General features: G+C 37.1%; 2 protein-coding genes across 2 annotated transcripts; both read left to right on the top strand.

Moving 5' to 3' along the window:
• Nucleotides 1-18,477: 18,477 nt before the first annotated feature.
• Nucleotides 18,478-19,413, top strand: LOC148908220 (uncharacterized; the record flags this gene model as incomplete). Its single annotated transcript, XM_089035803.1, has 1 exon — nucleotides 18,478-19,413. A coding segment is annotated over exon 1 (936 nt), but the record flags the coding sequence as incomplete, so codon positions are not given.
• On the top strand, nucleotides 19,390-22,182 carry LOC148908221 (uncharacterized). Its single transcript, XM_089036017.1, has 3 exons — nucleotides 19,390-19,482; nucleotides 19,937-20,939; nucleotides 21,127-22,182. The coding sequence occupies exons 1-3, from the start codon at nucleotides 19,426-19,428 to the stop codon at nucleotides 22,047-22,049; spliced, it is 1,983 nt and encodes a 660-aa protein (XP_088892143.1). The 5' UTR covers nucleotides 19,390-19,425; the 3' UTR covers nucleotides 22,050-22,182.
• The last annotated feature ends 1,662 nt before the right edge of the window (nucleotides 22,183-23,844 follow it).

The following is a 23,844-nucleotide window of genomic DNA, read 5'->3' on the forward strand; positions in this document are numbered from 1 at the left end:
CTGGCTGACTGCAAATGCAAGGCCCAGATTAGGAAAATGGAATGAACGAATGCAATGTGCAGCCATGGGAAGCTTTACACACCTATCTCCCGGTCCATCATGTGCATCTCTCTCCAACTCCGACTGACTGCAAATAGAAAAGAATGCTATTGAAGTTAAGAGGCAATGTCTGTAAAAATCAAACATAATCGAAAATACGTGGCCAAGTTGAAAAAATCGATTTTTTTCATATTTGGTCCAAAGATGTAGAATATCATCCCAATAAACGTACTGATGTTCATTTTGAATAATTTCACTTTTATTTTGAGAAAATCGTGAAAATCGATTTTGGCCGTCGGTGCCCTCATTTCAGCCTAAATCCGAGGTGAAAATGGTAGGTCTGAGAAAGGCGATCGCGTTTAAAAATGAAGCAAACTAGAGAAGATCTGTTTTTGAAATAAAGTAAAGGAAAGATTAATGATTATTTTAAGCTAAAAAATGAATGGGGAAACGCGTTCTAATAAGCGAACAGGAACGTTTTGTAAACTACATTTTTCGGGTTCTCAAATATTTAAATTTCACCCTTAGTTTGCAAAGCGCATTTTCATGTGCACCGGGTGTTCGGATTTATCTGAAATTCCAGCCATAATACCTTCGAATGTTCAGCAAAATGATATGTAAAATTCAGCTTGGGTTATTCAATGAGCGCTTTATACGAAACTCTCGAATTCAGAGAAATTTGCGTTGTTTGAGCTCGGCATCCGACGAAACCTTTTCGAGGCAGACATAAATATATCCTTAATATATTTTCTTGCTGTTCAGTTCTGACATTTGTTTTGATATTATTATTTATCGATTGAATATTGAGCAATAAATTGTATTTTTTTGCTCTTTTTCGACATTGGTTTAAAATGCTGTTACTTATTAAAAATTATAATTTGAAACAAGCATGTAAACACACGCGTCGGCACGATCTATATGACACTTATAAACAAGCCCATATAGCTTCAGAGTTCTAAAAAGAGTTACATTTATCTCCAGATTTAGGACATTTAGACTAAAAAACACCGGGAGATCCTACTTAAAAGATAAATTACTTGATTATTGTTCATACCTAGTACTGAATTTCGGCTTCTATAGTTTTTGCTCGTCGTATACTTAGACAGTAATGCTATGTTGGTAATCATAGCAAGGGACGTAGCGAGGGGGGGGGGGGGGGGGGGGGGGAGGGGGAGGGGGAGGGGGGGAGAGTGGCGATCCAAAAGTTTGACTAAAGAGACTAAAGGCTCGTTACGGCCCTTGCAATGATTACCAACACCCGCTTGACTAGTAAGAACATTAATTTTCTTTTTACTGCTTTCTCATTATTTGGATTTTCATTTATAAAACCGATTATGACAGCAGGAATTTTCAAGAGAATAGATATTCCATTTACGCCATTACTACATTTCATAACTGAACCAGCTAGTATTTTTACGACGAAGTCTGGAGCTGAGGTCCATAAGCAAAATGAAGAGCCGTTAAAATTGATCTTGGGCTTCCTCGAAATGAAATTTATGAATCTAAAGAAAATACTTTGCTAAATTAGACAATTTTCTACTCCTCAGCAAGGAACTGTACGTAAAATGAAGTCACCCGGCCTCTGCTGAAATGCTAGTTGGATTAAAGGTAAATTACGCATTACTGTCTAAGTATTATACGACGAGCAAAAACTATAGAAGCCGAAATTCAGTACTAGGTATGAACAATAATCAAGCAATTTATCTTTTAGGTAGGATCTCCCGGTGTTTTTTAGTCTAAATGTCCTAAATCTGGACATAAATGTAACTCTTTTTAGAACTCTGAAGTTATATGGGCTTGTTTATAAGTGTCATATAGATCGTGCCGACGCGTGTGTTTACATGCTTGTTTCAAATTATAATTTTTAATAAGTAACAGCATTTTAAACTAATGTCGAAAAAGAGCAAAAAAATACAATTTATTGCTCAATATTCAATCGACAAATAATAATATCAAAACAAATGTCAGAACTGAACAGCAAGAAAATATATTAAGGATATATTTATGTCTGCCTCGAAAAGGTTTCGTCGGATGCCGAGCTCAAACAACGCAAATTTCTCTGAATTCGAGAGTTTCGTATAAAGCGCTCATTGAATAACCCAAGCTGAATTTTACATATCATTTTGCTGAACATTCGAAGGTATTATGGCTGGAATTTCAGATAAATCCGAGCACCCGGTGCACATGAAAATGCGCTTTGCAAACTAAGGGTGAAATTTAAATATTTGAGAACCCGAAAAATGTAGTTTACAAAACGTTCCTGTTCGCTTATTAGAACGCGTTTCCCCATTCATTTTTTAGCTTAAAATAATCATTAATCTTTCCTTTACTTTATTTCAAAAACAGATCTTCTCTAGTTTGCTTCATTTTTAAACGCGATCGCCTTTCTCAGACCTACCATTTTCACCTCGGATTTAGGCTGAAATGAGGGCACCGACGGCCAAAATCGATTTTCACGATTTTCTCAAAATAAAAGTGAAATTATTCAAAATGAACATCAGTACGTTTATTGGGATGGTATTCTACATCTTTGGACCAAATATGAAAAAAATCGATTTTTTCAACTTGGCCGCTAGATGTTTGATTTTTACAGACATAGCCTCTTAAGCTTCTTACATCCACCCAGTGGATTTGAAATGGAGAAGTAGAAATGACGTAGAAATATAATATTTTTGACTACTTATTTAACAATTATAAATATACATATAAAAACATTATGTAACTTAATTTTGTGAATTATGATTGTATTTATTGTGTGTAAATATACTTTGTATTTGAGACTTAACTTGTTGTTGTTGTATTCTCGCCTTTATTATAACTCGTGTGTTAAGTTCTTCTTGTGCTGATAGGCTCTTTCTCCCATTCAAAATCTTGAACTGTAAAGCCTCTATCAGCTAAAATAACATCCCCAGGTTGAATTTGTTTCATAATTCCACTTTCCTCAAAAATTTCAACGTCAGAAATGTCTCCCTCAAACAGATCTGATATAAAACATGCTCCGCCATTTGGTGTACATGCACTGAGACACTTAAAAGTGTTGGCGTGTTTGTACGAGGAAAAGGTATTTCCTTGTTGAGCAAAGTTCCTCGACGTGTCAACACGAAGTTCTGTGCAGTCAATTCTACATCACACATTTTTAAGTGTCTTGAAAACGCTCGATAGAAAGCGGCTCAGTAGCTGTCTCGATGGGAACATCACCGTCTCCATTTGTCGAAAACTCTTATACATCAGCTGAATAAACGTTGTAAATATTACTCTGATATAGCTATCTTTGATTTCCTTGTCGGGAGAACTGAGTAATACAGACAACGTCCTGATGGTGTACCCAGTTTTTATCCTCAAGAGACAAATGTACAGCTTCTCTCGAGAAGACTACTTGGACATTCCTCGCTGGCAGTTTACTTGAAAATTGAATGTCCAACTTGAAAATGGAATGTCCAACTTGAAAAATGAATGTCAAACTTAAAAGACGACTATGTCCACCTTGAAAGACGAGTGTCGAACTTGAAAGACGAGTAACAAACTTGTAAGACGAATGGTGAATTTGAATTTTTGATACGAAAAACACGCCATATACAACAACAACAACAACAATTTTATTCGTACTTAATTTTACAATTACAATTTACAATTACAATCATATCGTATATACATATTTAGATAAATAACCTATTTACAGTACATAGATGATGGCTAGTAAACACTAGCGTGGACTGCATCGGTGTTTCTAATGAAACAGTTATCGTAGATTGATAAGTTTTACACCGAAGTGAAAATAGGAACTGACGTTTCGGACGTTAGTTCTTCGTCGGAGTCAATAGAAAGATCTAAACCAGTTGCTCGGCACTTTAACTCTGCTAATTACTCTGAGCTTAATGCTTTTATTTTTGGTCTGTGTTTAACTCACGACAGCAACAATCATCGTAAAACAAAAGAAATGCGCTTAATTCATTCACTTGGCACCGTTAATCCCAACGGGATAAACGAACGCTTCACTTATAATTAAGTTATTTCTCACCTATTATTGCTTTCGATCCTTTTGTTTTCCTTTGTTTATATAATAACAACTACAAACAATAATACAAACAGCAGTAACAGACATTATTTCAAAAGTTGACGTCATGTAAAAATGTAAAAATGCATTGGTTTTGCCAGAGGTTCAAATTAAGCATTCTCAAATGGAATGAAAGTCGTGTTTAACATTTCCTTCTTTAGAATGGTACACTATATATATCGCAATGGAATATACCTTGATCAAATTACGCGTGCATTATATGACTTTTTTTCTTATTGTCTAGATATTTACTCTTCCTTTCTTTCTTGCTTTGTAGATTATGCTTTTAAGATAGACGTTTGTCTTCTTTTGTTGTTTTGCATGTGATAAATAGCAATAGCCCAAAGTAAAATAGAATAAGGTAACCATAGGGCTTGGGCACATGCCACTTTTAATAAGTAGTTTGCGCATATAATTGCGTGGTTGGCAAATTGCTAAACGATACTAAAGTGTGCGTGTAATTGGTTGTCGGTGTTGGCTTGCTACTCTTGCTGTTGTTGCTGCTGCTGCTATTTCATGGTCATTGATTAAGCTCTGCCGTTCTCTAATTATCCGAGAGTTTGAATCTAACTATGCCTTGTTACTTGCTAGAATTTTTAGATGCGTTTAGTATATCAAGTAGAGTGATTCTCATATGACCGTGAAAGAAAAAATACCATTTGGTTTGTACTTTTTGATAAAGAACAAAAGAAACAATGGGTTTAGAGTCTACTACTAACTATATTAGTTTGCCTATCCTTTCACGGTCATATGAAAATCACTCTAAGAACGACAAAATATGAAAAATGAAATGATTTGTGCTATGACTGGCTTTTGACACAGGCCTTAAGTACTTTGAGATTGCAAGAATGTTGTTACAAGAAAAAGAACATTCGAGCGGGATCAATTAGCAACGTTCTGGCTATTTTCCTGTTTCGAGTTCTATTTTGCTCTAAGTTAGCCTCATTAGCATGTAATATATTCTTTGGAACAAGCAACAGGCTGTGGTAATGACACGTGACGACCTGATGTGGAATGTCTACAAATGAACAATACCACATTCACTGCACTACATTAGGATTCCACGGGTTTTGCTCTCAGTTCTGAATATTTTACGCACAATCAAGGCTAACACAGAGCAAAAGAGAACTCAAAGTTGGAATATTAGATGTAGACATTTTGCAATACTGTAACTATTATTTGGTAACACTTGCTAGTACATTCATATCTTAAGAAATAGCGCCATGCCTAATTTCGCTTTCTCTTAGGTGTTCTTCTAGTTCAGTTTTAAGTTTTGGAAGTTCTTCTTGTCTCTTTCTCCTGGAACATACTGCCACGATGGGTATGGCCCTTTCAAGGTCTCGAATTTTCTTTGCGTACTTGTCGCAGTTCTTGCAGGAGTCGGCTCAGGCTTTCTGGAATGAATACTGGTGACTCATTTTTTCAATCAAAATGTTTCCTGAATGCCGAGTAACTGAGAGGTGCGAGTTTGTTCTTCATTTTGAGGCCATTCCTTTTAAGGTCAGAATACTGTTCTTTGACATCTTTCCAAATGCTACTTAGGGTCAAAATATAGTTTTGCAGTTCTTTGGCGCTTGTAATGACTTGGTCCAGGATTGTAATCTTTGATGAAATTAGTTACTAACTCGACGACAGGTGGAAGTAATGTTCTTGCATTGTTCTTGTCTTTCCCTTTGTTGATCGTGTTGCAATGTTGGATCGCCCACGTTTTGTTTTCTCAAAAGGACCCCTATCTTTTTATCCGATATTGCAAACACCTTTTTAAAGGCAGTTTTGCAGACAATACCAAGGCTAGGAAGTGTGTCGAGGATCCTCCTTTTCACTTCCTTAACATGTGAAATAACCTGTGAAACCCCTGTGAAAACCAAATCCATTTTTTATAATATAAATCCATTTCACATGGTAAAAACCTATGAAAAACATCATTACATGTGTTGTAATAACAAATTAATTTCACAAGCAAAAGAACGCGAAATTATATGATCTTTAGATCTGAAATATCCATGTGATCCGCATGATTCAACCTTTGTGAACAATATAACAAAAAATGTGAAACATAAAAGCATAAACATTTGAGTGTAAAAATAGTTTTATTATACTAAAAATGATATGTAATATATAATCTTTAATGAAAATAAGATTCTACCATTTACATCATACATTTCTATAAAGGGTTTATAAATTTAATCAATACAATGTAATATATAATCAATGCCAGTATTGATTATATCAAATCAATAAATAAAATTGGTGAAATATACCTCACATGGAGGGTCGATACTTTTTAATCCCTCCTTCAATGTCAACGTCCTTTCCGTGCACAGTGAGTCTTTGGTTTATTGGTATCAAAATAGATCTAAATGTTTGTAAATACGTTGTTAAGCAAATAGAACAAAATGTCTCTTTGGTGGTGGTAAGTTTAATGATGCTATCATGCTAAATTGCCTGTTGCAGTTATAGCAGCCATTGTACTTTGCTGAACTGGTTTGGGAACTGATTATTTGCATCCATTAACAAAATACGGTAGGCCTCATGCACTAAATAACATATGATTAAAGGTCCCTTGAATTTATACTACTGAGAGGGACAAAATAATATTTTCTGTGTCAATTTTATTTTTTTGGAAACTTGAAATTACCAATCGGTGATATTCGATCTATGGGTGGTGTCACGTGATCAGTTAGTGCAAAAGTTCTGTTTCTAAGTATACTAGTTTATATTACATTTTGTAAGTTTTCTAACGAAATCTAGAAACTAAATAGCATTTCATCTAGATCTTTAAATATCTCCTCAAACGTATTCAGCAGAAGTTAACGGATATTCACCATCTCCCGTTGCAATTTCAAACTCGCCACGTGAAATAGAGAGAAATATTGTAGTCAAAAATAACAATTCCTCTAAGCATAACTCAAAACCATGAGCAACAATAAGTTGGAAGTCTGGGTAGGAGGACAGGCCAAACATAAAACTGAAAACTGCAGCTGCCCTATTTTCCTTTGAATGATATTTATATCAAGATAGCTTTACAACAAATCAATCTATAAATGTATAACAATTATCATCTCAGGCATATAAAAATGTCAAAATTGTGTGATTACTTGAGACTTAAAAGTAAAATATGCTCTTTAAGTATGCTTTAACTCTTTCATCTTCATTTTCTGCTCTACAATTTGATATGCCTGGGCACAATATTTTTATCTACCTAATACCTTTTCTGACTATTTTTCAAGCTCTTCAATTTGTCTGTTTTCATCTCCTTTTCCAGCTGCTCCTTCTGCCTATTTCTGCGCAAGTCAACTTTGTATCTTGGTATTTTCAGGTTTTTTACTCCGTTTTTGAAGCGTAGTTCATTCACAGGAAAAATTTCCAAATTTCCAAATTAAATTTTTTTTGGAGTTTTCATGGATTTCATGTGGTTTTTGAATATTTTCCACTGATGGAAAAATGCCTCTTTTCCACATTTGTTTTTTTAAAAAAACACACGTTATTGCGATCAACGGCATTCATGTAAGATTGTACCTTTTGATAGTGAGAGGCTGTGGAACAACAACACTTCTCCAGTCATTGTTAGTTTTGGCTTTCCTTGAAACTTGGACTAAATCATTAGCATTATCAATACTGGTTAACACAGTAACTACCTTGTTGTCCTTCCATTGCAATGCCAATACTGGTGTTTTCCGTTCCCAGCGCATGGTTCCTCTTTCCTTTTTCTTTTCCCACTGTTTTCCATTTTTGAGTGTTTCTGGAAAACCTTTCCTATTCTCTGACACAGTACCAGTGACTGCCACACCAAGCTCAAACAGATCTTTTACAAGTTACATTGAAGTATAAAAACTATCTACAAACAAATGGTATCCCTGATAAAGCAATGGTCGGATTAGTTCCATCACAACGTCATAGACAAGACCATGCTCACTTACATTTCTAGCAGAAACGAGGATTTAATGTGCAGGGCTTGAAGTGAGGGCCGGTCAACGGACATTGTCAAGTCAAAAAAAGTTTTCTGGCCAAATGCAGTGTAGTCACAGGGGCGTGTCCAGACATTTTTTGAGGGGGGGTTCCAGATTTCTTATGGCGGTTAATCACCATAAGAAATCTGGAACCTTGACTTTTGAATTCAAAACTAGGTGATCGAGACCGATCGACTGGAATATTATACAGGAGTTTTTTTTTCCCATTAAGTGGAACAAGCTGTTGGACTATCACTAACTTGCCAAATAAAGGTTCATGTCTCAAAGAGTTTGTTTGCCATGAAGGGGGGTGCCGGAACCCCTGGAACACGCCCTTGAGTCATCTGTTTCCAGACATTATTTGAAATTATACTCATACCTCGGAAACATCTTTTAAAATGTTGTCACTAAAATTTGGACAGGACGAGCTGCAGGAATTTAACTACCATCTAGATAAAGCTCTGTCCTATTGATGTAGGAAGTTTGAAGAAAAAACTTGAACGGCGAAAATGTGTTTCTTAGCAAAACTCTCATATTTGAGGTTTACAACGACAATTAGTAAAACGACATTCGATGAGTTTTTAAAATTTGATGCTAATTTTTCGTAAGGCTCATCCGCGATACTTGAAAATAGATATGTGAAAACGTAAAGGCAATCCATTCCATGGTAATGTTTGTACAGAGCGATGTCTTATATGCTTTAAAGTTTGGATCGAATTTTCAAGCGGCGTCGTGACGTTTGCCCAAGGCGTTCCATCCAAATTCAAACACAAGCAAAAGATAAACTACAAAATGGTTATCTTTTCTGAGTATTTCAAACTCCTAGGGATAAAATGCTCTACATTAATTGACATATGGTTACAAAATCAAGGTTTTCATTGACAAGAAAACTTAGGAATCACCTTTTCTAAATCTGCTTTCTTCTTTTCGAGAGCCATAAATTTCATCCGTAGGGTCTCATGGTTCTTACATACATATATATCAAGAGTATCGTGTTAAGCTTTTGTAGTAAATTGAAATTTAGCAACTGAATATCATTTTTCTTTTATACCTGGTGCGCCTTTTCATTTCTCTAATAATGACAACTCATGCTGGTAAAATTTCCACTCCCGAAAAGAGCGAGTAAAAGTTGTGGAGTTGATACTTACAATAATAATCAATTTTAATTATTGGTGGCCCATTTGAATAAAATGCCATATTATAAAGTGTGTTTGAGAAATTGCTCAGGCACATTAAATTGATTTTAAGAATGATTTCAAAAAACTGTACTCTTGTTTTTGAAAAGGAAAAATCTTTTAAGCCTTTGATAAAAGATAATTCTGAGGTGCCAGGCATTCTCTTTTGTAGAGTCCCAAAGAATAGATCTTGGTGGAAAAGATAGTTGGAGTCATTTGGAGTTCCAGGCCATTTACCACAAAGGATTATTGTAGACAAAGTTAGTGATGGGGTATCCTTTCCACAATTTCTACATTGAAAAGATGGCTTTTTGAAGTCAAATCGTCCTGAATGAAAAGATAAATAAATAAGTTAGTTATCTATTAAGAATATCAAATTCCACCATTTGAAGTGGTATTCCACAACTTTAGAAACAGTATTTTTTCCATTATGTGACATTTTCTATTATTAACACATCCAAAGTGGCACACCAGGAAGGATGTGAGGTATTGCTATTAATTAATTGTATGGATTAAGAAAATCGTATAAAGAAATGCTAGCGGTACTAGTTGTATTCATGCTTGCGACAGAGAACGTGTTTACAAAGTTTAGTACTAACACATTGGACGTACCCGGTGTGTCCTGGGCGGTTGACTGCAGTGGCAATGTTGATTGACTTGTTGTTGCCGCAGGCGATTGCGAGCCGGCAGTTTGCTGTGTAGCGGCAAGAACAGCCCTGACCACGAGCTTGTTGTCCACGAGCTCCCGTCGGTATTCCTGTGAGAGTGTCACGGTGGACGTTGATTGCGGAGTGCTGCTGAGCGGATTTCGTTCAGGAACCTCTTCGTTGAGGTTTGTCAGAGAATGTTTCGGTGGCATGGTGGAAATTAAACTCGTGTTGTAGCGTAATAGCGTCGTATAGCAAGTACTAGCGATAGCGATGGCGAGTAAAGGTTCGTGTGGTTGGCATTAAGCTAGCTTGATCACGTGTGTAGCGTCTTATCGTATTTCGTAATGATAGCTATGATCCGTATCTCAGACAGGCCACAGAGATCGACTAGAATAGATTGCAACATGCTATAAACAACTTGCTGAGTCGATCAACGATAGCGTGAGGTTATAAATGCGTTGACAGCGGAAGATAGCGGTATGCGTCGGGACGTTACTGCAAGATGTCATTGACCTCGAGTCTAATTTTGCCTAAATTACATTTAACCACATGAAAAACAGGATCTTGTTGACTCATATTTACTGAGGCGTGTTTTTTTCTTGAGGACTTTATTATCATAAAATTAGTTTTCGAATATATTGATGGAGAACTTGTTTGCGTCTCACCATTCTTTAACTTTTTCTAGTTCCGAATTTATAGTTTTTTCTAGAGAGTTCAGATCTTTGAAAGAAGCGAACACATTCGTATCATCAGCAAAAATTTTGAAACTTAGGACTTTAGCTTAATTTGAAAGGTCATTTATATATATCAAAAATAATAGCGGACCAAGTGAGCTTCCATGAGGAATTCCACAGCTAATTGTTTCTAGATCTGATGTAACATCTCCTACTGCAACATATTGCTTCCTGTTTGATAAATAACTGTTAAACCATCCCAGTGGTAGACCTCGAATTCCATAAGCTAGTAGTTTATTAAGTAAAATTTGATGATTTACAGTATCAAATGCTTTTGATAAATCTAAGAAAACATCACAAGTGTAGAAGTTGTTGTCTATAGATTTTTGAAGATTGTCTGCAATCTCTGTAGTAGATTGAGCGGTTGAGTGCACTTTACGGAAGCCAAATTGTAATTCAAAAAGAATCTTTTGCTTTTCAATGTAATTTATAAGTTGCTTATTAATCAGTTTTTCAAATATTTAAGTGTAGATAAAGTAGAAATAGGACAATGATTGGCCAGATCGCAGGTGTCTCCCCCCTTGTCAACAGGAGTAACTTTAGATATTTTTAGGATGTCGGGGACAATGCCTGAAGTAAAGAATGGTTAAATACCAATGACAGAGGTCCAATGATATATTCACTGGCAAGTTTAATACACAGTTGGGAAACTCCAATCGTAGACTTATTTAGTTTAATACCTCTTATTTCATCTAATACTTGATGTGGTGTTATGCCGTGAAACATAAAGCTTCTTTCAAAAGAACGTTCAATATAGTTTAGAGGGCTTGTATCAGTTTGAAGAAGTTTTCCTGCAAGTTCACGACCAACACTAATGAAATGTGCGTTGAGCTGCTGAACGATACTTTTTTTTGTCAATGTAAAACTTGTTTTTATATAGTATTTTTGAGATTTGTTTCTGAGAAGAATTCTTTTTCCTATTGATAATCATTCCTATAAGCTTCCAAGTAGTTTTTAAATTGTCGCTGTTCAGGTCAAACTGGTCTTGAAAATACTTTTATTGTACAGTATTACTTTTAAAGGGTCTTTACTAAGAAAATGAGATTTAAATAACTTTTGCTTTCTCTTTATGGATGTGAGAATGGCATTAGAAATCCAAGGTTTCTTAATTTGTCTTTTCTTTTTATTTGAATTTTGAGGAAGTGGCACATGCTTATCAGAAATCGATTGAATTGCGTTAATGACTCCGTTCATACTTTCATTAACGTCAGATGAAATTAGATTATTGAAATCAATAGTCTGTATGTCTCTTTGAAATGCATTATCAGATTTAGAGAAGTCACGGTAATACTTAGAATACTTTGATGTAGGAAGCTTATTTGACACTGCAGAAAATAGGGAAGTAATCAGTGATATAGAAAACAATCTTCGAATTATTCATATTAAAAGAATCAAGGAAAGATGCAAGTTGAAGTAAAATTATACAATTAACACCTGAAATAAAATTTCAATGACTTAGACCTTTTTTTCTAATGTATTTTAAAAAGTAAACAAACACGCTTATTCGGTACAACGTCAAAATTTCGATTTTTCAGAAGACTTGTAGATCGAGGCGGTTATCGAAAAAAGCTATTTTAATTAGAACTCAAGAAGAGAGTCTGATTTCAAGCTCTGGAGGACTTTATTCTCCATAGAGACAGCTCAAAGTCACGGCGGTATTCAGGAATAAAATCTCACAAACTCGATCGAGCGAAGCTTTAATATTACTGATCAACAGTTGTATTTACTAAGTGACTTCTTAAGAAAATAATCAATGTAGATGTACGTAGATCGTAGAAAAATAGTAAAAGACGAAAAAAAGAACAATTCCAATGAAGTTTTGAAGGAAGTTCGGCCAGTTTTGTCATTTAAATAAGCCGTTCTGAATAAAAAGTAGATTGATCGCCACGCATTACAAGATTACAAACAGCCGAAGCAATGCTCAGATTGTATGTTGAAATGTGCGAAGGTCTAAACGAGAATTCGTTCCAATAAATAATCATTAATTTACCGACTTGGATGAAGACGAAATAAATAACATTTCTAAATGTATTTCTATAAAATATTTGCTTAGTTCACAGTGTAAAGAATTAGTTTCATTTGAAGTAGGAGCCGTGACCCTTGAAGGTCAAGATAAACAGTAATGTAATCAACACGCATAACGCAACGCTTTATGTTGATCGTCCCGATTGTATCATAAACGGTCGATTATCTTGTATATTCAGTTTTGAGCTCGTAGGTCGAATTATTCCTAGAATAAAACACACAGCCCGCCTTTGAAATTGAAAATAAAGAAAGCGTTTTCAAATAGATCTTCTTCCAATTGTACTCTATGCTTGACTCAGTTGACTCTATCGCGATGTCGTAGTCGAAGTCGTCTTTCGTATTAATTGAAGTTCAGACAATTTTCAATTCCAAACTCAACAAACTAGCGAAGAACTAGATGCTAAAAGGAAAATAATAAGGACGATTACTTATCTTACTAGATAAATTGAGCATTCAAAATATTAATTCGAGCGAAATATTTGGAATCCGTTTGAGAATGTCAACAAGCATAAAGAGGGCACAGGAAGACCAATCTTCCAAAAGTGCAACAAGTATCCACGAGTTCGCCAAAGGGCGTTTGATCTTTATTGTGTAGTGAAAGCAATTATTCCTTAAAAATTTCGAATACTTCATTGTTCAAGTCTGCATAGTTTGACTTTCTTTTATTCCGTTTGAAGACTAATCGGGCGCAATGTTTTGTTAACTTTCTTCGGTTGTATTTTTGCACCCTGTACTATGATTATTTCATTTTGTAATATGTGTAACTTCCAGGTCATATTTGTGAATAAGCAAATTCTTTCAAACCTACTTTGTTTCATGGCGGTTTTTAACATTGAACTAAGTTGTACCAATCATTCAAACCTTGTATGCGCCATTTAGGATATCAGTAGAAGCTGTTGGGTCATTGCTCTTTCTTTTTAAATCATAATTAACACGACTTTTTAAAGGATGACACGAAATACAGATAAGAAGTCCGCCAGGAGTACCTATCGAATACCCCGCATCAGAAAAAGCTTCCAATATGGGATTTCAGCTATGGCACAGAAAAGAACGTAACTAGGCCAAACTTTGCTAGATTCATGCTTTTCGTTTCGCAGAAAAAAGCACTCTGCTGCATATCGAGACTCTGATGTAGGAAACTAGCTCAGCAAGAACATTACCGTCCACTTGGTTGATCAGCAATTGCATCTGCTTCATTTTCTTGTTGACTCTTCTTTCCTTTCTTATAGTATCACGCTAATCAGCTTGCATCGTAACTGGCATCAAGCGCTTTAAGATCACCCTAATTCAATTTGTTCTCAATATTATAGTTTAAATATGTTAGATTTGATATCATATTATAAATAATGACAATGATAATAGTAATAATCGTAATAATATGATAAGATATTTAGGGTTTACCTTTTTGTGTTTTGTGGTTATTGTTGCTGTTGTTTTATTGTTAGGAGCTCTTCAGCTGGTGAAAATTCTAATCCTTGTTGCAATTCTAATTTTAATTATTTTTCTTTTCCTGTGACCCTCCCGTCTGCCCACACATCCATCTATCCCTCCCTCCAGGGCAGTCCTAAGAGCTTAAGTGGCAGCGCGTCTCATCTGTGGAATGGGTTGCTTCTTAACGGCTACTGCCACCTTTCGGGCTTCAGCCCAGAAGTAGGACCACTCTGGAAAATCGCTTCGTTTTAACGAGATATTGGCAATAAAAAAAAAAGATAATTCTCTTTGAATTGTGTGGAACAATTGTCAGTCCAAAGCACGAAGTGTCCAAACACAGCTGCTTCACTCCTTTTCAAGAAGAAGAAATCCAAAAAAGAAATCACTTCATCGGGTCCTTCTCCAACGGTCGATGGATAAATAAAAATGGAATATTTGCTGGCGAATAGGATTTTTATGCTCCCCTCCAACTGTTTTGTAATTATTTGATTAATAAGCCATTAAAGATAGGCTAAAATTATAGTTACGTAAGAACAGAAGTCACGCGGCAGATGGGCAGCGGTACTCCTTTTGATAGCTGTTGTCATGGGCAACTATCTATCCACGTGATACAACTTCGTGGGATCAGTTGCTTCACGTCCTTGAACAGCTAAGACGTCAGGTTTTTCCCACCCTCCCTGCCCATTTTTGCTATTGCGTGGCGTTTGTTGCCCTCACCTTTGCTGGGCTAAATTTGAACAGTTATATCAAATTTTATGAAATGATTGTAAGTATCTAGATTGAACTTATTAACTCAATAAATCGGCTTTGGGTTTTTAACCCATAGCCCTTATCGTTCAATCTTGTCTATCTTTATCTCGCCCAGTAAACAGAGCTCAGGCTTAGCAGCACTTGATATATTTTTAGAATTTAAGGGGAAAGTTGGGGGAGAGCATAAAAAGGTCAAATATTCCAAATAGTCTTGTTTCCAATCTCTTTTTGTAATAGGCGTCTTGGCTGGATAACTTCGGTAGCTGAATGGTTTTATGACACTCTAGATTCAAGATTAGACATGTTTTATTCATTTTAGTAAGATTATGAACAGCAGTAACAGACATTATTTCAAAAGTTGACGTCATGTTACTAAAAAACGCATTGGCGCGCGCTATAGTTTTGCCAGAGGTTCGATTTTGGCATTCTCGAATGGAATGAAAGTTGTGTTAAACGTTTCCTTTTTCCTTTAGTGGTACACTATATATATTGCGGTGGAATATACCTTGATCAAATTACGCGTGCATTACATGACTTTTTCTCTTATTGTCTAGATATTTACTCTTTTTTTCTTGCTTTGCAGAATGCTTTTAAGATAGACGTTTGTCGTCTTTTGTTATTATGCATGTGATAAATAGCAATAGCACTAAGTAAAATAGAATGAGGTAACCATAAGGCTTGGGCACATGTTACTTTAATAAGTAGTTTTTGCATATAATTGCGTGGTTGGCAAATTGCTAAACGATACTAAAGTGTGCGTGTAATTGGTTGTCGGTCTTGGTTTGATACTCTTGCTGTCGTTGCTACTGCTGCTATTTCATGGTCCTTAACTAAGCTCTGCTGTTCTCTAATTATCCGAGAGTTTGAATCTAACTAGATGCGTTAAGTATACGAAGTAGAGTGATTCTCATATGACCGTGAAAGAAAATGGACCATTTAGTTTGTACTTTTTGATAAAGAACAAAAGAAACAATGGGTTTAGAGTCTACTACTAACTATATTAGTTTGCCTATTCTCTCACAGTCATATGAAAATCACTCTAAGACTGACAAAATATGAAAAAATAAAACGATTTGTGCTATAACTGGCTTTTGACCCAGGCCTTAAGAGCAATTGTCTGTAAGCGTCGGCTGGGGCATGAAGGATAGAAAAATCGAAAATTTTCAAAACTCATTCGAAGAATACCCTCAAAGCCCTTATCACAAAAATATAACTTTTAGTTTCATCCGATCTTTTTTTGGCGAGTTATCGAGCATTTTATGATTTGACGTTCATCGACCGATTTTAACGGCTCGAGAAGGCCGATTTTAAACAGCTCTATACGACAACTAAACAAATACGAAACTTAGTCAATGCTTGTTTTCTCAATAAAGAATTATGTCTTCGAAGTATTCCAGTCGCTTTATCAAGTATTTCGAAAACTGGAATTTTTTCGGGTTTTTTTTACTTACCCCTCTTTCGACCAACTTTGCCGTAGTCAAAAATTCACATAATTCAAACCCCAAAAAACCCAATTGGTACATGGACTAGCCGATTGGTTGTATACTCGACAGATAGACTGATATTTCGGTTACAAATTTGTGAAATAAAATTCTTGGGCACTTGAAATCGGAATTTTTAAGAGCGTCGAACGTTTACCCTACTTTCGTAAATATCGTGACCCTTTAACCTTATACATTAACAACACGAAGTCAACAACTTGTCTTTCAAAAATTGCGAACTTAAAAATTTACCGAACAATTTATTGCTTGTAATAAAAAACTAATACAATAGATCATATCTCAAAGTTTTGAAGGGTTTTCGAAGCCAAAAAATTCTGTTATTTTTTTAGGCCAATTCAAACACGATGACATGAACTTCAATCCGGTAAATAAACAAGCATAACAGAAAATAAACTAGCGAAAACTTTTTACCAAGTTAAAAATGGCCTAAAAGGAGTTGTTAATCAGAAGTCAATAACTAAATCCAGTTAGAAATACCAGATCGCATCAGCGGCTGAAGAATAAGGATTACATCGAATTAATATGAGCAATCTCTGTCTCACTTCTCGAGCTCTATTGTCGGGAAGTCGGACGATCGCAGACGTCGATTACTTTATAATTAATGTCAAAGTGATTCCGACCAAGGGTAAAAGGTTTTTTTTGTAAAAAGAAAAACCCATAAATTCAAGAATAATGTATAAATTAATGACTGGATATTTGAAAACCACAAATAGCCGAGAGTATTGGAAAGTTCGGGCAAAGTTTAAACTCATTTTGAAACAAAAAACTCGCAAGACATCAGCTTTAAAACTGGTTCCGACGGGACGGCACAACGCAACCTGTCATTTGTGATAATCGTGCAGACCGGCCAGCGCTCTCCAGAAACATGGCAGCTTGTAGCTATTCGACACTCGTTGGTGGTGATTGTGGTTCGAGTACTTTTAATCCTGGCAATGCAGAATGTGTGATAGTAAGCCAATGTAATAGAGACATCAGGAACCATCTGAAGTTGTTTGCCGTGTGAGATTCGGCTTTGGACACTGAATCAAAACTTCTATTAGCTCGAGCAGGTAAGAACTCAAAACATCGAGCGCTTGCATGAGAAGCGATTTCTCATAGATACTTCCTACTAGAATTAATGTTTCGTGCATTTGATTTCGATCTCAAGGTGTTTTTGACAAAACGGAAGAACTCTCTATTGGATACAATGTATGTCCAAGGCATCGTGACCAATTTGGTGTAAGATGGCGCTGTAACAAGAAAAGTTGCGCATGTCCCATTGACTGGTCGGGTCATGGAACTCAACCCCCAAAAGGTGATCGAGGCATTACCGTGGAACAATCCAAACGCCTTTTCAAGTTTACAAAAATACTGATACCAGTTGGCTCACGTAAGTCTTTATTTATTACACATTTTTGGTGGGTCTACAAACGTGGAGTAAACAATCTCCCACCCCCCCCCCCCCCCCACCCAATCTGAGTTGTGGACGTACATGATGACGAGGATAAACCAAGAAATAGTACACAGTTTTTGATGCTACTCCCCCCCACACACTCACACACAGAAACAAAAAAACACAAAAACACAAATCTAATTATTTTCTTGCACACTGTTCTTAGCAATTTGCCGAAGATGTAGAGAAAGATTGCGTAAGGTTGAGGATATGAGGTTGTCGTACCAATGCAAGAAACTGGAAGAACAATCTGAGCGTCAAGAACAAGACCCTGCCTTTCAGGAGGAAGAATCTCAAAGTGATCAAATATCAGAAATGGAAAACACGGAGGTACAGACTTCGTTTATTCACTGGTCGATAGATTAAAACCTCCGGTCCCCGGACAGGGCGGGGGATTAACCCGGCGTTACCAGGGCCTTGACTCGCATTTAACAACGTGAATGCACGGAGACAAGGGACACTAAAAGCGTACTGCAACAGTTTTGCCACTTTAACAGCATCAACTTTAAAAATGTCAAACAAAATTCTTTTCCCGCTTGTATCTGGGATAGGGCTGGAAATTTAAACTAGCTGAATGTTGAATTCCTCACATGTCAGGAATGGGGGTTTCAACTGAATAGTGCAATAATTATAACCTGCATTTCCAATAAGATTTGTCTTACATTGTAGATGACGTCATTTTTTCTTTTTAACTAGGAAAATGATTTTAAAGAATTATGCGCAGTCTTCAAGAACATGTCATTGGCGAATTTGTTGGACGAACCTACATCAAGCCCTTTCTCTAGTGTTGCTGGTAGCAGTCATGAATCGCTAGCGTCTAGTACATCAAGTGATGCTTGTGTGAACACAGCATCCCTTGCTGTCCGAAGAAGGAAACTAAATGAATTCCTGTCTTCTTGCGATCTACCATCAGTTGGGCCTTCTAAAAATAATTTTGGTAATATCACTTCAAGAGCCAAACAAAATCGCATCATCAAGACAAAAGATGCAGTTGTGGCTGTCCTCAATGTCATTGCTCCTGGAGAACCTGGTTTGCTGTGGGACGCACTCAAAGCGTCTCGAGCTGTTGAACAACTTCTCAACATAGAGAGTGATGACAACAAATACCTAGACGCCCTTGCTGAAACATACAGAAACGCCTCCACATGTGATACAAGGAGACAAATCTTGTCAATCATGGCGGATTTAACGACCCTAGAAGGACTTCGACAGTACATACCAGGACTCACTGAGTACAGGTTCAAAATAGCAAGAATGCATGGACTAAAATATGGACGGGGCGTTCCCTTACCTTTAGACAAAAGTCCAAGAATGCGTGTCAACATGGATCAACTCGATCATTTTCTATCCTTTATTACCAGCTCACACGTAATTCAAGACCTTCCATTTGGACAGAGATACTTACACCTTTCGTCCGGAGAGATCCTCGAGACTCCAAATGTCATTCGTACAATCATCCCTCAAAGAATCGTACAACAATATCAACAGTATTGTCAGGAGTCGAATTTCAAACCGTTTGGATCATCTACCATGCTACGCATATTGTCATGCTGCAGTGCAACAGTCCGGAGGTCATTGCAAGGTCTTGATTATTTTTCAGCTGAAGGGGCTAAAGCCTTTGATGATCTCTATGGCTTGCCTGACAGAGTAGAGGCGAAGAGTGGTGTTGATAGGAAAAAACTGATGTTGTTAAAGAAGGATCTGAAAGAAGGTAAACAGTACCTGAAGACGGACTATAAGGTAATCCTTTAATAAAACAAAATTGTAAATAAACCCGTTCTGGGATACCTTCTGATTCCGTCTTGTGTAAATGTTGCGCTTTGAACCAATGACAGCACGCGAAAAATGCATCCTGTCGTTTGGTTATAAACCATATAAAATATATAATATCTAATGAGATGCAAACAGTTTGTATTTGCAGTGGCGTATCCAGGGGAAGGGTGCAGGGGGTGCGCACCCCTCCCTGGTTCGACTTTGTGCCCCTATACTTCGAAGATAACCAATACAAAATAATGTTTTTTCCCTTTGATTTTAAGGGGTGCACCACTCCCTGGGTTAACTTTGTGCGCAGCACCCCTCCCTGAACAAATTCCTGGATCCGCCCCTGATTTGTATGATATCAATGATGTGGCTAGTCCTTTTTATGTTCTTGATTGTAAAAATGATGTTTAATGAATTTAATGTCTTCTTTTAGGTTCACATTTCAAAGGACTCCCGAGTCGCCGATCACTGCATGGTATACGCCCTAGGTGACAGTAAGAATAACAATTTAGAGTCGACTTGCTCACATGTCCATGATGAATTCTGTCAGCAGTGCGAAGCAATACAAAGTGCCCTAGAAGAAACAAAGAAAGTCTTGAAGGAAATTGAGTTGTCAAATGATGAGCGTGATGATTTGATGTATCTGTATGGTCAAGCTACGCAAGCCATCCAGGCCTGGAAATGCCATCAGCTCAGAAGTATCAGGCAAGATATGAGTCGTACTTTTATCCTAGACACGAGCCTTGATGAAAACTCTATCTTTTTAACTCAAGACTGGGCGATGAAATTTCTTCCTCAACGATACAGGGAAACACAGGCCGATTGGTATGGAAAACGAGGAATCTCGTGGCATATTAGCGTAGTTGTCACCAAAGTAGGAGGGATTATAAAACAACAAGCATTCATCCACATCGCCAAAAGCTGCTCCCAAGACAGTGTTTCTGTTGTGCGCATGCTTGATCATACTCTAAGAACATTGAAAACTGAGCATCCTGAATTATCCAAAGTCTTTTTGCGCCAAGACAATGGTGCATGTTATCACAGCTCCCTCATGCTGTCCAGCTGCCAACAAATGAAAGCTCATACAGGAATAGGTGTTGCAAGAGTTGATTTTAGTGACCCGCAAGGCGGTAAAGGAGCGTGTGATAGGAAGGCGGCAGTAATTAAAGCACACGTTCGAAGATACATTAATGAGGGTCATGATGTTAACACGCCAGAAGAGTTCCGAGAGGCCATCCTTTCTAATGGCGGCATACGTGGTGTCAGGGTAGCGGTTATCGACGCGAAAGTTCCACCGGATATTGACGGCGTTGGCCCCAAATGGGATGGAGTGAGTTTCTTGAACAATTTCGAATATACAAAGAAGGGTATAACGGCATGGAGAGCATACGATATCGGAATAGGGAAGCAGATTTCAAGTAAAAAGTTTTGTGAAGGTAATGTAATAACCGTGATATCTATGATTGATCAAAGTAGTAAGTTGTTGCTGCAATATTACGATCAGTCGAATTCTGATGATGCATGGCCATAGCTTGATGGCCGAAATGTCAAAACCATAAACAATGAAATATCTTCTCATATATTCGTTCATCATTACAATTAAACATATTTGCTTTGTTTTAGCCTTGAAGCTAAATGATTGCCAGTTTACCGAGAAGTTTTCACCAGGAGATTTTGTTGATATTAGTATAAAGAAAAAAGCAGAAAAGCCTTCCCAGACTGTGAACTCCCAAGATTCTGAGCCTGAAGATCAAGGAAATAATCTCTTCACATGTCCCAACGCAGGCTGTACCAGCGAATATCAGCGCTATTTTGGTCTTGAAAAACATATGAGCTATGGAAAATGCCATCTAGCTCCTGAAAGGGAAACACTGATGGACAAGGCTAAAGTCCTGTATACGTCAAAACTTATCGAAGGCACCAGTGCAAACCTCAATATCAACCCCACAGTATTGCAAAAAGAAAGCGAGGGTGGAGCTGTGCTAGCACTTGGTTGGGCCCTGAAGACCTCAAAAAAGGCCAACCGTTTCAATGAAAAACAAACACGTTATTTAGATGACAAGTTTAAAATCGGCGAGGAAACAGGAAACAAGGCCGATCCTGCAGCAGTAGCAAAAGATATGCGCTTTACTCGGGATTCCGAAGGCAAGCGCCTTTTCAACATTGATGAGTTCCTAACTGCTCAGCAGATTAAATCATATTTTTCAAGAATGTCGAAAAAAGCGCGCCAAGGCGGAATGGATACACCAGATCAAGCTGATGACGATGATGATGAGTTAGCAGCAGAAGATGAAGACAGTTATCACAAAACACGTGAACATATCCTGCAAGAAGTCCAGCTAAACCACCCGATCGTCTACGACACCTTGAATATTTGCTCTTTATATTCAACGAAAAAGCTTACACACCTAGGTGTCTCAGTGTTGCGTTCTGTCTGTGGGCATTTTGATCTTGCGGTCGACCATATCCAAGTTCGTCGTAAAGCGCCTTATATCAATCTGATCAAGGAACTGGTAGAGTCTTGTGCATGCCAGGGACGGATCTAGAGGTGCCGAGTCTACCGAGATGCAACGGCCCCTAAATGAGAAAAATGCGATGGTCTCTCTTGATGGTCAAAATTGTTCTTCCAGTCAGTTCTTGCATTCAGCACATTCCTTTCGGCACTTGAACGACGTACTATCTCCCATATACAATTTTTATCTGAGCATCTTCGGAAAATAAGTAAGGACAGAAGACAAGAACAAAATGGGAATTGTGTGTGTGGAGGGGGGGTGGGGGTTGCGCAGCCCCCAAAGTTCAATAAAACAACCAAATGCAATGAACCCTCATTGGAGAACTTTTGTGGTTATGAATGACAGGCGGTTGCGTTGTGCCGTCCCGTCCGAACCAGTTAAGCTGATGTCTTGCGAGTTTTTTGTTTCAAAATGAGTTTAAACTTTACCCGAACTTTCCAATACTCTCGGCTATTTGTAGTTTTCAAATATCCAGTCATTAATTTATACATTATTCTTGAATTTATGGGTTTTTCTTTTTACAAAAAAAACCTTTTACCCTTGGTCGGAATCACTTTGACATTAATTATAAAGTAATCGACGTCTGCGATCGTCCGACTTCCCGACAATAGAGCTCGAGAAGTGAGACAGAGATTGCTCATATTAATTCGATGTAATCCTTATTCTTCAGCCGCTGATGCGATCTGGTATTTCTAACTGGATTTAGTTATTGACTTCTGATTAACAACTCCTTTTAGGCCATTTTTAACTTGGTAAAAAGTTTTCGCTAGTTTATTTTCTGTTATGCTTGTTTATTTACCGGATTGAAGTTCATGTCATCGTGTTTGAATTGGCCTAAAAAAATAACAGAATTTTTTGGCTTCGAAAACCCTTCAAAACTTTGAGATATGATCTATTGTATTAGTTTTTTATTACAAGCAATAAATTGTTCGGTAAATTTTTAAGTTCGCAATTTTTGAAAGACAAGTTGTTGACTTCGTGTTGTTAATGTATAAGGTTAAAGGGTCACGATATTTACGAAAGTAGGGTAAACGTTCGACGCTCTTAAAAATTCCGATTTCAAGTGCCCAAGAATTTTATTTCACAAATTTGTAACCGAAATATCAGTCTATCTGTCGAGTATACAACCAATCGGCTAGTCCATGTACCAATTGGGTTTTTTGGGGTTTGAATTATGTGAATTTTTGACTACGGCAAAGTTGGTCGAAAGAGGGGTAAGTAAAAAAAACCCGAAAAAATTCCAGTTTTCGAAATACTTGATAAAGCGACTGGAATACTTCGAAGACATAATTCTTTATTGAGAAAACAAGCATTGACTAAGTTTCGTATTTGTTTAGTTGTCGTATAGAGCTGTTTAAAATCGGCCTTCTCGAGCCGTTAAAATCGGTCGATGAACGTCAAATCATAAAATGCTCGATAACTCGCCAAAAAAAGATCGGATGAAACTAAAAGTTATATTTTTGTGATAAGGGCTTTGAGGGTATTCTTCGAATGAGTTTTGAAAATCTTCGATTTTTCTATCCTTCATGGCCCAGCCGACGCTTACAGACAATTGCTCTTAAGTACCTTGAGATTGCAAGAACGTTGTTACAAGAAAAAGAACATTCGAGCGGGATCGATTAGCAAACTTTTGCAATACTGTAACTATTGTTTGGCAACACTGGCTATTACATTCATATCTTAAGAAATAGCACCATACCTAATTTCGCTTTCTCTTAAGGGTTGGCGAAGTTCAGTTTTAAGTTTTAGAAGTTCTTCTTGGCTCTTTCTCCTGGAATATACTGCCATGATGGGTATGGCAGGTCTGGCAGGTGTCAACTTGGGCTTT

Source organism: Actinia tenebrosa, unplaced genomic scaffold (genome assembly GCF_029948245.1).
Source record: "Actinia tenebrosa isolate PJP-AT-01 unplaced genomic scaffold, QUT_ActTen_1.0 PGA_scaffold3__52_contigs__length_22856419, whole genome shotgun sequence".
NCBI classification, from domain to species: Eukaryota; Metazoa; Cnidaria; class Anthozoa; order Actiniaria; family Actiniidae; genus Actinia; species Actinia tenebrosa.

What these genes read in the sequence shown, in the direction of transcription:
- LOC148908221 (XM_089036017.1), top strand. Translation starts at nt 19,426, where the DNA reads ATGTTGTTAAAGAAGGATCTGAAAGAAGGTAAACAGTACCTGAAGACG. An exon ending in ACCTGAAGACGGACTATAAG is followed by an intron (nt 19,483 to 19,936) that starts GTAATCCTTTAA and finishes GTCTTCTTTTAG; the next exon opens with GTTCACATTTCAAAGGACTC. An exon ending in AAGTAAAAAGTTTTGTGAAG is followed by an intron (nt 20,940 to 21,126) that starts GTAATGTAATAA and finishes GCTTTGTTTTAG; the next exon opens with CCTTGAAGCTAAATGATTGC.